Consider the following 11,756-nt stretch of genomic DNA (forward strand, 5'->3'; position numbering starts at 1 on the left):
AGGTTCCTTGTAGGGGTACCATCAATGCGGTGCTTCAGGGTGGAACGTGGAATCCCGTGCTTGTTGGACGCTTTTCGCTAGCTTATACCAACGGCAATGTCTTTCTGGGCATTTTTAACATCCTCCTCGGTATATTTGGTCATTGTTGGGTACCTGGAGCAAAAAAAAGTAAAAGAAAAGCTTCATTTTTGGTCTCTGTGGGTGGAATATAAAGTGTGTGTTGATATCGGGGGGCTTTCGGAGGTCCAGGGTTGTGGAGGGTTTAATGTGGGTAGATGGCTTGTGGTAGTTCAAACTTACCTGGGCCACATCCATATGTGGTCCACTTCCTTGTCATCCAACCTATAAGATAGTTCAGATACCTTCAAGGATAGTTCATATGCATCAGAAGAAAATTCATATCTGTTAAAAGATAGTTAGTATCCATCAAAAAAACAGTGTGTATGCCTTGAAAGATACTCCACAGGCCTTCAGAGATAGTCGATATGCCTCGGAAGATAGTCAAAAGGTATTGATAATATCTGAATAGGCCTATTGTTCAAGATTGAAGCTGTATAAACAGAACATTTACGCCTGTCGATTCAACCAAGAGGCCTTTTGAAGTTCAAGTGATACGTACATTTTAGATCTTGAGGCATGCTGAACCTGTCACAAGCATACCTTGTGTTCGTCATGCGAAGAGGCATCGGAAAAATCACAACATAAATTACATCACAAGTCCTAGCACAAGTCCTAGCACAAGTTATAGCACAAGTCACAGCATAAGTCACAGCATAAGGCCAAAAAGTTGATCAGAAACTCTGTATTTCCGTCTAATCCTGGTAACATGCTCCTCCTCAGACCATGACCGATCCCGATGTCCTTGACTAAAAGTACAGAAAAACGGGCGCCGTCGTCCTCAACAACGGCGATGTGGAAGTTGCTCGATCGGAAAACTGATGCAAATTTGAAAAAGAGAAAAAAAAACATAAAGGTATTGTCATTAGCTAGAATCCGTCCAACTCCGTTCCCAAGCCACTTTTTCATTCCCAGTCATTGCGAGTCGTTTAGTCAACCTCCTCCATGGCGTTGTCGCTGGTCTCAGCAGCGGCAACACCGGCATCGGCGGCGGGAGCATCGGCAGCAGCCTCGGGCTCCTCGTCGAGGTTCAGGCCGAGAGCGACAAGCTTGTGGATGCGCTCAGCGAAGCCAGCGGGCTCCTCAATGGTGAAGCCAGAGACCAAGAGGGAGGTCTCGAAGAGGAGCTGAACGATGGACTTGACGGTCTTGTCGTTCTCGCCGTCGGCCTCAACCTTCTGCTTGAGCTCCTTGATGATGGGGCTCTTGGGGGAGATCTCGAAGGTCTTCTTGGAGGACATGTAGCTGCTCATGGAGGTGTCACGGAGAGCCTGGGCCTTCATGATACGCTCCATGTTGGCAGACCAGCCGAACTGGCCAGTGCGGATGGCGCAAGGGGCGCCGACCAATTTGTGGGAGACAACAACCTTCTCGACCTTGTCGCCGAGAACGTTCTTGAGAGCCTTGGCGAGACCGTCGTACTCCTTCTCCTCAGCCTCACGCTGCTTCTTCTCCTCCTCGGTCTCCTCGAGCTCAAAGTCCTTGGTGATGTCGACAAGCTTCTTGCCCTCGAACTCCTTGAGCTGAGTCATGGCGTACTCATCAATGGGGTCAACAAGGAAGAGAACCTCGAAGCCCTTCTCCTTGAGAGAGTCAAGGAAGGGAGACTTGGAGACAGCCTTGATGGACTCGCCAGTGATGTAGTACATGTTCTTCTGGTGCTCGGGCATGCGCGTGACATAGTCGGAGAGGGAGGTCTGCTCATCGCCAGACTTGGTGGAGTTGAAGCGGAGGAGCTTGGCGAGGGTGTTGCGGTTCTGGGAGTCCTCGTGGATGCCGAGCTTGATGTTCTTGGAGAAGGCAGTGTAGAACTTGTCGAACTGCTCCTTGTCCTCGGCGATCTCAGTGAAGAGCTCGAGGGCCTTCTTGACAATGTTCTTCTGTAGTGGTTGTTAGCCATCTGGGGGGGAAGGGGGGGAAATTGAAGAGAAAAAAAAGAGATTTTCTTTTTTCCTCTCTTCTTTTTTTTCTTTTCAGAAAAGTAAGGGTGATCAGTATGCTTAGAAAAACTTACACGAATAACCTTCATGATCTTGTTTTGCTGAAGAGTCTCACGAGAAAGGTTGAGGGGAAGGTCCTCAGAGTCGACGACACCCTTGACGAAGCTGAGCCACTCAGGAATGAGGTCAGTGGCATCGTCAGTGATGAACACACGGCGGACGTAGAGCTTGATGTTGTTCTTGGTCTTCTTGGTCTCGAAGAGGTCGAAAGGAGCGCGCTTGGGCACAAAGAGGATGGCCTTGAACTCAAGCTGACCCTCAACAGAGAAGTGCTTGACGGCGAGGTGGTCCTCCCAGTCGTTGGAGAGAGACTTGTAGAAGGCGGCATACTCCTCCTGAGTGATGTCCTGGGGGTTGCGAGTCCAGATGGGCTTCTGCTTGCTGAAAAAAGGAAAAAAAGAAAAGTCAGAAAAAAACACCTTCATAATTTGGTTGGGAAAGCGGGAATCTTACTTGAGCTCCTCCTCCTCAGTCTTGACCTCCTTGACCTTCTTGGTCTTGGGCTTCTTCTCCTTGTCCTCCTCATCGTCCTCGACCTCCTCGATCTTGGGCTTCTTGTCGTCACCCTCCTCGACGGTCTCGGCCTCCTCATCGGGGACCTCGACCTCGGTCTCCTTCTGAACGTGGAGGTAGATGGGGTAAGAGATGAACTCAGAGTGCTTCTTGATCACCTCCTTGATCTTGGACTCATTGAGGTAATCAGTCTGCTCATCCTTGAGGTGGAGGATGATCTTGGTGCCGCGGCCAATGGAGGGGCCGTTGTCGGGGGAGATGTTGAAAGTGCCACCGGCGCTGGACTCCCAGATGTACTGCTCGTCATCATTGTTCTTGGAGACAACGGTGACTCTGTCGGCAACGAGGTAGGCAGAGTAGAAACCGACACCGAACTGACCGATCATGGAAATATCAGCGCCAGCGGTGAGAGCCTCCATGAACTGCTTGGTGCCGGAGCGGGCAATGGTGCCAAGGTTGTTGACGAGGTCAGCCTTGGTCATACCGATACCGGTATCCTGGATGGTCAGAGTCTTGTTCTCCTTGTCGGGGATGATGTCGATGCGGAGATCCTTGCCAGTGTCCAACTTGCTGGGGTCGGACAGAGACTCATAGCGGATCTTGTCGAGGGCATCGGAGGCGTTGGAGACAAGTTCTCTGAGGAAGATCTCCTTGTTGGAGTAGACTGTGTTGATGATGAGGGAGAGAAGCTGAGAGATCTCAGCCTGGAACTCGAAAGTCTCAGCCATCTTGAAAGGGTATCTGAAGTCGAATCTGGGGTATCTGATCGATTTGAGTCGGTTAGAATCGTCGCCTGGTGGTTTTTGCAAAGTATTTTTCTTGTGTGATGTAGTGGCTTGAAGAAAACAAGACAATAGTGCGGGGTGGAAGGGTTCGAGCGGGCAGCCCCAAGCTGATAACTCTCAAACTTTAAATAGCCCCGCCGTTCACAAAATCCCAGCAGATGCTCTGTCCGATAAGGCTTCGAAATTGCAATTGCAATAAGCCACACGATAGAGCTTTGTTTGTTGGGTGCGATTGGGGAGCAATTTCGTAGAGAGGGAAGGAGGGGCAGGCCGCAAGGCTGAAGAATGGGACTGGCGACTGTAAGAGGGGCAGCGACTTACCAAAAGGGGATGTTCGAGTAGTCTACGATCTACGCCTAGCAGGAAAGATCTGGCAGGGCAGGTATGAAGCAGAGAGAAGAGAGGAAGGTGGTTGTTGGTCTGAAGATGGGAAGGAAGGAAGGAGAGGACAGGAAGAGGGAGGAGGGCGGCAGCTAAAATGTCTTTGGAGGCACCCCTGGGCTGTGCTCTGCAGTGTTTCTATGAGATTCTATCGCCCAAAATTCTACCATTTCTCTGTGATTCGTTTGATTCGGCCTCCACAGCAACGGTCCGCTATGCTGATTGGCCCCTGTGCCAGCTCCGCTCAGGCAACTTCCCCCCACCTCTGCGGCTGCCACAGCAAACCACCAAACTGGGGTCGAGAACTCAATGGAAGTCGTACAGCGCTTCTAGGCTCTCTCAGAATGCCATTTCCATCACGGTGAGCCTCACTGGAGCCATCTTGGCATGGAAATCACTGATCGAAGTGCTGTCCTCCCGTCGCTGTCAGAGAAGGCTCCAGAATTCCCGAGACGCCCAGCGAGGCTGAAAACGAGGCTGGCCCCTGTTCCACCTGCCAACCCCGCGTTGGTTGGCCCGTGCATTTAGGAGTCACAAAGAAGATGGGACACTGGATCAAGCAACTGGTGAAAGCTGACGAGGCCGTTACCTATCACCGTTGCTGCATGTTCAGATGGAAAGGCAACCAACCCCAACGGCCAGGTGAGGGGTGGACCTCCAAGGCTACCTGAGTGGTGCCTTCCTTCGAAGACATTACCCCTGAAGGTTGTTTACTTCCTTTGGATTTCTTTGGTCTTGCGTTTCTTACGACACGGCATTGCAGACACACACAGTAGGATAACCAGCACTCTAGCAGGCTTTATGCCGGGTCCTCCGTATCCCAGAGCAACGGCCAAAGTTGTCAAGTAGTAGAGAGCTTCGCTCTCGCCCTCTTGACAACGGAATGAAACCGCAGAGGAAATAGTACCTTAGGGTGATCACCGCTGGCGTAATGCCTTCTGCAAGTATACCATGGGCTCTTGTCGGATTTGGTCATGTCCCTCGATGTGGCGGCGAAGGAGCCTCAAAAGCACCGTCAACAGGCTGAGGTTGAAGCTGGTTTGATTTGGCCATGGGGTATGAAGCAGAGGGTTACTTATGGTCAGCTTCTCGCAACTGGCAGCAGACCATCTTGCCTTTCGAGTAAGATGGGGAAGGCTCATTATAACGGTGACTACAAGCCAATTGCCAGATTTCATCGGTAAAGATGTCGATTCTGAGAGAATGATAGGCTCGAACAGCAGCAAGCTCCTTCTCCATGGTATGGCTTACTGTTTGACACATTGTCAGCCAGAATATGTGGTGCCAGCTCAATATATGGGTTTCCACCCTATAGTATCATCCAGAGTTAAGATAGGGTTTCAGTGGCAGTTGAGATCCAGCACACCTATCTGTCGAGGTGTTTTGTGCTTGTGAAACAGAAATATCATCTGGAAGTGAGCACCCGGGCGGCTGACGTGGTTCGTGGGGAACATGTCTGATGTGTTGCGCTGCCAGGTGACAAGGCATAACATACTGTGCCGGCTGGTTTTCGATTGATAGCACCATGGCAGGTTGGAGCAGCGGCCTCGTTGTTCCCTAGCTATCATTTGGAATTTCATATGTCGATACCTTATAGACACAACTTACACAAGTTGTCTGACAAACTTCAACCCGACAGTCTAATACCAAGTGATGGTGTCCGATAGCAAATCTGAATCACTTGATAGCAAGTTTTGTTGAGTAGAAGCTGCAAGCCTCACAAGAAGTGTATTCTGTAGAATACCGAGATGTACGGAGTTTAACTTATTCTCATCACCACCCTCCCATTTATGTCCTTGTGCAAAATACAAGCTTGGTGAGAGCAGATACCGGGTCCGTCGGCAGCTTTTCGTGCTCTGCTGTCTGTCCGCAACCGTCTTCTATTCCTGGAGATCAACAGGACCCCAAGGACTTGGCACCGGTCGCAGGAAGAAACACGTGCATGAATGGTTGCACATCCACGACGTCTCACCGACATTGCTGATGAAGCACAGGGGAGATGAACCAACCCCTCATGTTTGATCCTTTGGTGAGTGAGAGATTCAGCTGTCTGGTTCGCCGTCCCTGTGCTGTTCGGCCGCTAAGCGTAGCCCCGCCCGACCTTCTGGAGGGGTGACGCAATCAGGAAAGAGGGGTGCCGCATCGCGGGGCGGGGAGCGGCAGAGCCAGGGGGGCTGAGCTGCCGTGGGGAGAGAGAGCTGCAACTGCGGGCAAGCTTTTGGGGGGAGCTGCACTTTGTGCCCCACCTTGCCAGTGTTGCTGCTTTGCCTGCCTGGAATGCCACTTTCTTCAACCCTCCCACCCCATTTAAGAGCTTGACCTGCCCCTCCACCAAGCCCCGCTGATTTTTCTCCCCTTTTCCATCATGTTCAGAAGTTCCATCTTCCAAGCTACCAGATCGCTTCGTCAATTGACTACTCCAGCCACCCGCAATCTTTCATTCACAGCCGCCAGAATGGGTATCCCCGCCGACGCTCCCGAAGGTCTCAAGATTGAGTCCCAGAACGCTGGCTCCGGCCCTGAGGTCAAGAAGGGTAAGCTTGTCCTCCTGTCTCTTAAGCAGCTTAAGCATAGTATATCATCAAAGCTAACACCAATTGCCCACAACAGGTGACTCCGTCGATGTCCACTACAAGGGCACCCTCGAGGACGGCACCGAGTTCGACCAGAGCTACAAGCGCGGCCAGCCCCTCAACTTCACCGTCGGCGCCGGCATGGTCATCCAGGGCTGGGATGCCGGCCTCGTCGGCATGCAGGTTGGCGAGAAGCGCAAGCTGACCATCCCCTCCAACCTCGCCTACGGCGAGCGCGGCATTCCCGGTGTCATCCCCAAGAACGCCACCCTCATCTTCGAGACCGAGCTCGTCAAGATCAGATAAATCAACAATCCAAAACACATTACAAGGAGGGAGCATATATGTTTGACATTTCGCAAAGCCTTACCCCCTTATGCTTACTAGATGGAGCAAAACGAAAATCGAATCATGGTTTCACTCTGGGCTAGACACCCAACCACCTATCTCAATGTCTCCTGCTCGGACAATCTCTATTTCTTTTGTACAGGTGAAATGCTCCCGACCAAAACGCCAATGCCGTGTGGATGCGAGGAGATGACAGCCCAACCGCCCTGAATGATATCTACACATACAATTCCCTGACTCGTAGTCGTCGTCCATGTCCCGTAACCCTTTTCTAAACCTTTTAGGTCCCAAGATTGTACAAGAACTTCGCTCTATGTCCCTACTCATGCTTCCGAAGCACATGTTCTCTCACTATTCCTCACCATCCTTCCCTTCTTCCACCCCCTCCCCAGGAATAATACACCCCCCTAACTCCCTATACTTTCTATCCGCATACATCAACCCAAACTTGTCCTCCTTCCCACCCCCATTCACCTCCAGAATCTCCTTCACCTCCCCCAAAACAATATAATGATCCCTCACCTTCACCAACCCCCCCATTGGCTCCTGCAACAGCTCACAGCGTAAGACATATAACACGCCCGGCCCTTTTAGTATTGGCGCCTCCCCTTTTGTCTCTGTCTCGTAGGAGCAACCACATTCGGATTGGAGCTGCTCAAACACCTCCAGCCCGGCTGCGTTTCCTCTGGCAAGCCAGTCGGCTATTCTCGCGCCGGAGGGGTCGTCGGTGAGGATGTGGATGTTGAATAGGCGGGAGGAGGAGAGGGCGTCAAAGGTGCGGGAGGGGGTGGCGATGTTGAAGGAGATGATGGGGGTGGGGAGGAGGGAGAGGGAGGTGAAGGAGGACATTGTCATTGCTCGGGGGATTGAACCGGAGGAGGAGGAGGTGCAGACGACGACGGAGTGGGTTATTAGGCGCATTAGGGAGCGGAACTGTTCTGGCAGGGGGAGGGAGGTGGAGGAGGAGGAGTGAGGGTGGATTGAGGGGGGGGTTGGGAGGGAGGTGGTGAATTGTCGGAGGGGATGGGGGGTTGTGCTGAGGGTTCGATTATGAGGTGGTTTATGAGTGAGGGGTTCTGAGGAACTGTTAGAAGAGACAAAGGATGGAGATGTGAGGTTCATACGTGATATTGGTGCTCTTCGTGGGTGTGGTAGAATTGTACATGATGGTACATGCCCCTTGTTGATATGTTGTTGACTCTGGATATGCAGCCGGCGCATAGGCATTGGCTTTGCGCTTCTCATGCTCAATGTTGGTGCTGTGATGACGGCGGCCGAGTTGCTGCATCTCTCTGCGGCAGCTTTCAAGCCCACCGTAATTCGTGGGGGGGAGTTCATATTTTTGACACCATATACTGTCTTTCCGACTTCCTTCAAAGCAAATCAGACGAACTTATGGCCAATGTCAAAATCTGTTGTTCATCTCAGTCGCAAATCGGCTTCTTCCACTTCCACGGCCTTGGGTCCGTCATCGAACGGCTCCCACCCCTGCAAATAAAGTTATCGATAAGCTCCGATAAGCTCCGATAACAACCCCGGACCCTTGCTGAGTGGGCTCTCAATTGCGGGCTGCCGCGGGTTGGAGCTGTGCCGCCCGCCGCGAGTTATCAAAATTTCGAACCAGGGGAACCAATCGGCGCGGCAAGCGGGAAGGACGAGTAATTGAAGATTTGGAGACGACGACGACATTGGCGATAGGGACAACGAGAGATACCTCCAGCTTTTATTCCCACCTGCCCCGACGGCCTCGAACCCGAATCAAACCGCAAAACCCCTCGCTCCCCGGAGCCCTCCCACAGTCACAATGGCCAGCAAACTCCCACCATCAGCCCTCCAAACCCTCAGGCGACCATCCCTCAACATCAACAACAACCACCTCCCCTCCCCAATACCTCAAACCCAGCTCCGCCACGCAACCTTCATCCCCCGCCACCGCCGCCCCTACAAGTTCACCCAGCTCGTCCAGCTCTCCGACGGATCGACCTACACCGTCCGCACCACCTCCCCCGTCGCCCTCTACAAGTCGGCAAAGGACACCCGCAACCACATCCTCTGGCAGCCCACCGACAAGTCCCTCCGCAACGTCGAGGTCGACGAGGCCGGCAAGCTCGCCGCCTTCAGAGAGCGCTACGGCCGCGGGTGGGACGCCGAGGAGGCTGCCGTCGAGCAGCAGGAAGCTGCAGCAACAGAAAAGAAGGCAGAGGAAAGTGATCCGTTTGACAGTCTTGTTGGTTTGATCAGTGATTTCGCTGCCGGATCAACAAGTAATACCGCCGGAGGGTTGAGTGCAAAGGAGCAGGCGAAGAAGGATAAGGGGGGGAAGAAGAAATAAGGGATGGGGGAAAGATGAATAAGGAAAGGGAAAACCTTGTATTATAACGCTGTGGGAATATAAAGTTGTATTTTTGGACAGACAACAACAAAAACAAATACCAAAAGTCTCGAACAAGGGGCAGGTGAAGTGATCATACTTCTCACATCTATCACGGCTCTCACAATGAAAGGGGGGTGTACGAGTTGAGAATGCTTGGATTTAACATCACCCATCCTCCAGCGACGCAGCGTTTCTAAATACTACAGCAAAACCCATTCAATAAACCCATGACCCATCGCCTGCCGCAAAACTACCCAATACACTGTAACAAACCTCCAACAGTCCACCTCCAAGTCATCCCACCCACGCAAACCCCCCAAACACGGCACTCCACTCACTAGTCCACGAACTCGACGACTCCTCCCTCCTTGCCTTCCCACCACCACTGTGGTTCGTCCTATCCCCCAAACTGCTCGGGCTCCTCGAACGCCCCCCACGACCAACAGGACCATCAGCAAACGACTAATCCGAGTCCTCATCAATCCTAGCACGAGCCCTATCCACCGCCGTGTTGCCAGCCGGCTTGTTGGCCTGCACAACCGGTGGTCTGTAAAAGACAGTCTCGTCGTCCTCGGCGTCGAGCTGCATGAGGAATGTCTCCCATTTCTCGATAAGCTATTCCAAGACGTTAGTCTCCCATGTAGCCACTGATCATATAAACGGGTAACAAACCTCCTTCTGAGCCTCAACCGCACTCTCCAAATACGTCTCCACGGCACTCTTGAAATCCTCCACCTTCTCCCTCTCAAACCTGTCCAGTTCCGCCCTCATCAACCGCCCCATATCGTCAAACAACAGCCTTGTCTGGTGAACCTTCCTCTCCGCGTCAGCAACCTCAGCACTGACCTGGTTCAGCCTGTCCTGCTGGCTCTTCCCCTGTCTCAGAAGCTTATCCTGCGCCGCCTTCCGCTTCTGCATCTCCCCCTCGGCACTGTGCCAGCTGTGAAACGCCTTCTGTCTCTGCAAGAAGCTCTGCTTCACACTCCCGATCAACCGGATATACTCCTCAATGATAATCCCAAAGGTCAGCACATCCTGTTGGGCCTGGCGGTCGTAAACATCGCGAATGGTGAGCTGCAGTTCGGATAACGCATCCAGCGGCCCCGACAGCGTAGGCGACAGTTCCACAGTAGACAAAGCATGCAAGCTCGCCGAAAAATCCCCCGCCGCCTCCGCCATAGCCTTCCTCTGCAGCACCATCCCATCCATCGCCTTCAGCAACGCCTTCAACTGATTCTCCAGCGCATCCAGATACACCCTCCTCTCATGAAACCAATCATCCTGCTCCACAAACTTGCTCCCCCCACCCCCAAACCCCAAGCTTCCAAGCACCCCCTTGGACTCCCCCCCCAAATTCACCTCCTTCCTCTCCTTGTGCTTGACATCAATATTGAAACTCTCACTCTCCAGAAACAGCTTCAAATCCCCATCCAGCCCCAGTTGCGGATGCCCCGCAATTTTATTTAGCATCTTCTCCAACGCCGCCCTCCTCGCCTCGACAAAATTACTCTCAAACCTCCCCACCGCCTGCTTCTCCGGAGGAGGCGGGACAACAACACCGGGATTGTTGCCATGAAGCGTGGTGTAAAGCCACAAGAAATCGCGATACCGGCGCTTGACTTCGAATTCGGGGTTTTTATACGCCTTGGAGGTAGTCTGCCATCCCGTTAACATCCTTACCCCCCTCCACCCCCTATCCATTTCCCCTCAGTAAACATACCTTCGTCCTAACAGAATAAACGATATGACTACTAGTCAAATCCCCCACCTTGTGCGGATCCCCCACCGTGATGCTAAACACCGGCTTCGCCGCCTGCTCAACACTCACACTCGGCGGCGCCCCCGTCGTCGTCCTCACCGGGCTAGGCAACGCCCCTTGCACCGGCGGGGGCTGTCTCGGTCCAGAAGCAGCAAACAAACTGCCCTCGTCATCATCGTCATCGATCCTGTGCGGATCTGGGGGGCCGGCTCGCTTGGCACCGCCAAGAGGAGCGGGCATTGTGGTTCGGAGGGGGAGTTCTTTCGAGGGCGGCACCGGGGGGGAGACATCCTCCGCGGCGGCGGGAGTGGTCGCGGGCGGGGTAGCTGCTCCCAGAGGACCGAGGGGGTCATCTTCTACTGCTTGGAGCTGGGTCGGTTTGGCGATCAGCCGGCGGGGTGTGATTCTCGACGGGCGGGAGGAAGAAGAAGAAGATGTGGGAGCTGCCGTCGCCGGCGCGGGAGCGGTGCTGGTGGTGGTGGTCGAGGGGGTTGTGGTCGTGGTCGTGGTGTCGTCGGTCGCCTGAGAGGTGCCGGCCGAGTCGGCCCAGGGGTCCTCCATTGTTAAATGGCTGTAAACTGTTATTCGTGAGGTCGAGGTTGAAAAAGGCTGCGCAAGAAATGCTTTGAAAGTGTGAGCTGGAGACAATTTACACGGCCAACACCTCTTGCTTAGTGACGTTCGATGGAGAGGGTAGGTGTCTCGAGCTCCGAGTTGGGAGGTGAGGTGTGTTGCGCAATGCAGGCAGGTAGCGCATGCTCCCGACCCAGGTACCCAGGTAGGTCGTTGAACTAAGCCTTTCTTGGCAGCCATCAATGTGGGGTTCGGAGGGGGGAGCTTCCCCTTCTCCTTCCCCAGCACATCAACATCTGGTGCCATTCAAGTACATATCAACAGCGTGATACG

At 53.2% G+C, this 11,756-nt stretch overlaps 5 protein-coding genes across 5 annotated transcripts; 2 read left to right on the plus strand and 3 right to left on the minus strand.

The window, feature by feature from the left end:
- Positions 1-1,046: 1,046 nt before the first annotated feature.
- Positions 1,047-3,358, minus strand: PODANS_2_3760 (uncharacterized protein; the record flags this gene model as incomplete). Its single annotated transcript, XM_001911092.1, has 3 exons — positions 1,047-1,997; positions 2,132-2,498; positions 2,571-3,358. 3 exons carry the CDS (start codon positions 3,356-3,358, stop codon positions 1,047-1,049), a joined length of 2,106 nt encoding a protein of 701 aa, XP_001911127.1.
- A 2,803-nt stretch (positions 3,359-6,161) lies between these two features.
- Positions 6,162-6,675, plus strand: PODANS_2_3770 (uncharacterized protein; the record flags this gene model as incomplete). Its single annotated transcript, XM_001911093.1, has 2 exons — positions 6,162-6,330; positions 6,407-6,675. 2 exons carry the CDS (start codon positions 6,162-6,164, stop codon positions 6,673-6,675), a joined length of 438 nt encoding a protein of 145 aa, XP_001911128.1.
- A 393-nt stretch (positions 6,676-7,068) lies between these two features.
- Positions 7,069-8,055, minus strand: PODANS_2_3780 (uncharacterized protein; the record flags this gene model as incomplete). The annotated part of the gene is made up of 1 exon (XM_001911094.1): positions 7,069-8,055. One exon carries the CDS (start codon positions 8,053-8,055, stop codon positions 7,069-7,071), a length of 987 nt encoding a protein of 328 aa, XP_001911129.1.
- Positions 8,056-8,521: 466 nt separating this feature from the next.
- On the plus strand, positions 8,522-9,049 carry PODANS_2_3790 (uncharacterized protein; the record flags this gene model as incomplete). Its single annotated transcript, XM_001911095.1, has 1 exon — positions 8,522-9,049. The coding sequence occupies one exon, from the start codon at positions 8,522-8,524 to the stop codon at positions 9,047-9,049; it is 528 nt and encodes a 175-aa protein (XP_001911130.1).
- A 504-nt stretch (positions 9,050-9,553) lies between these two features.
- On the minus strand, positions 9,554-11,729 carry PODANS_2_3800 (uncharacterized protein; the record flags this gene model as incomplete). The annotated part of the gene is made up of 3 exons (XM_001911096.1): positions 9,554-9,706; positions 9,764-10,747; positions 10,812-11,729. 3 exons carry the CDS (start codon positions 11,727-11,729, stop codon positions 9,554-9,556), a joined length of 2,055 nt encoding a protein of 684 aa, XP_001911131.1.
- Positions 11,730-11,756: the final 27 nt, after the last annotated feature.

Source organism: Podospora anserina, chromosome 2 (assembly GCF_000226545.1).
Source record: "Podospora anserina S mat+ genomic DNA chromosome 2, supercontig 2".
NCBI classification, from domain to species: Eukaryota; Fungi; Ascomycota; class Sordariomycetes; order Sordariales; family Podosporaceae; genus Podospora; species Podospora anserina.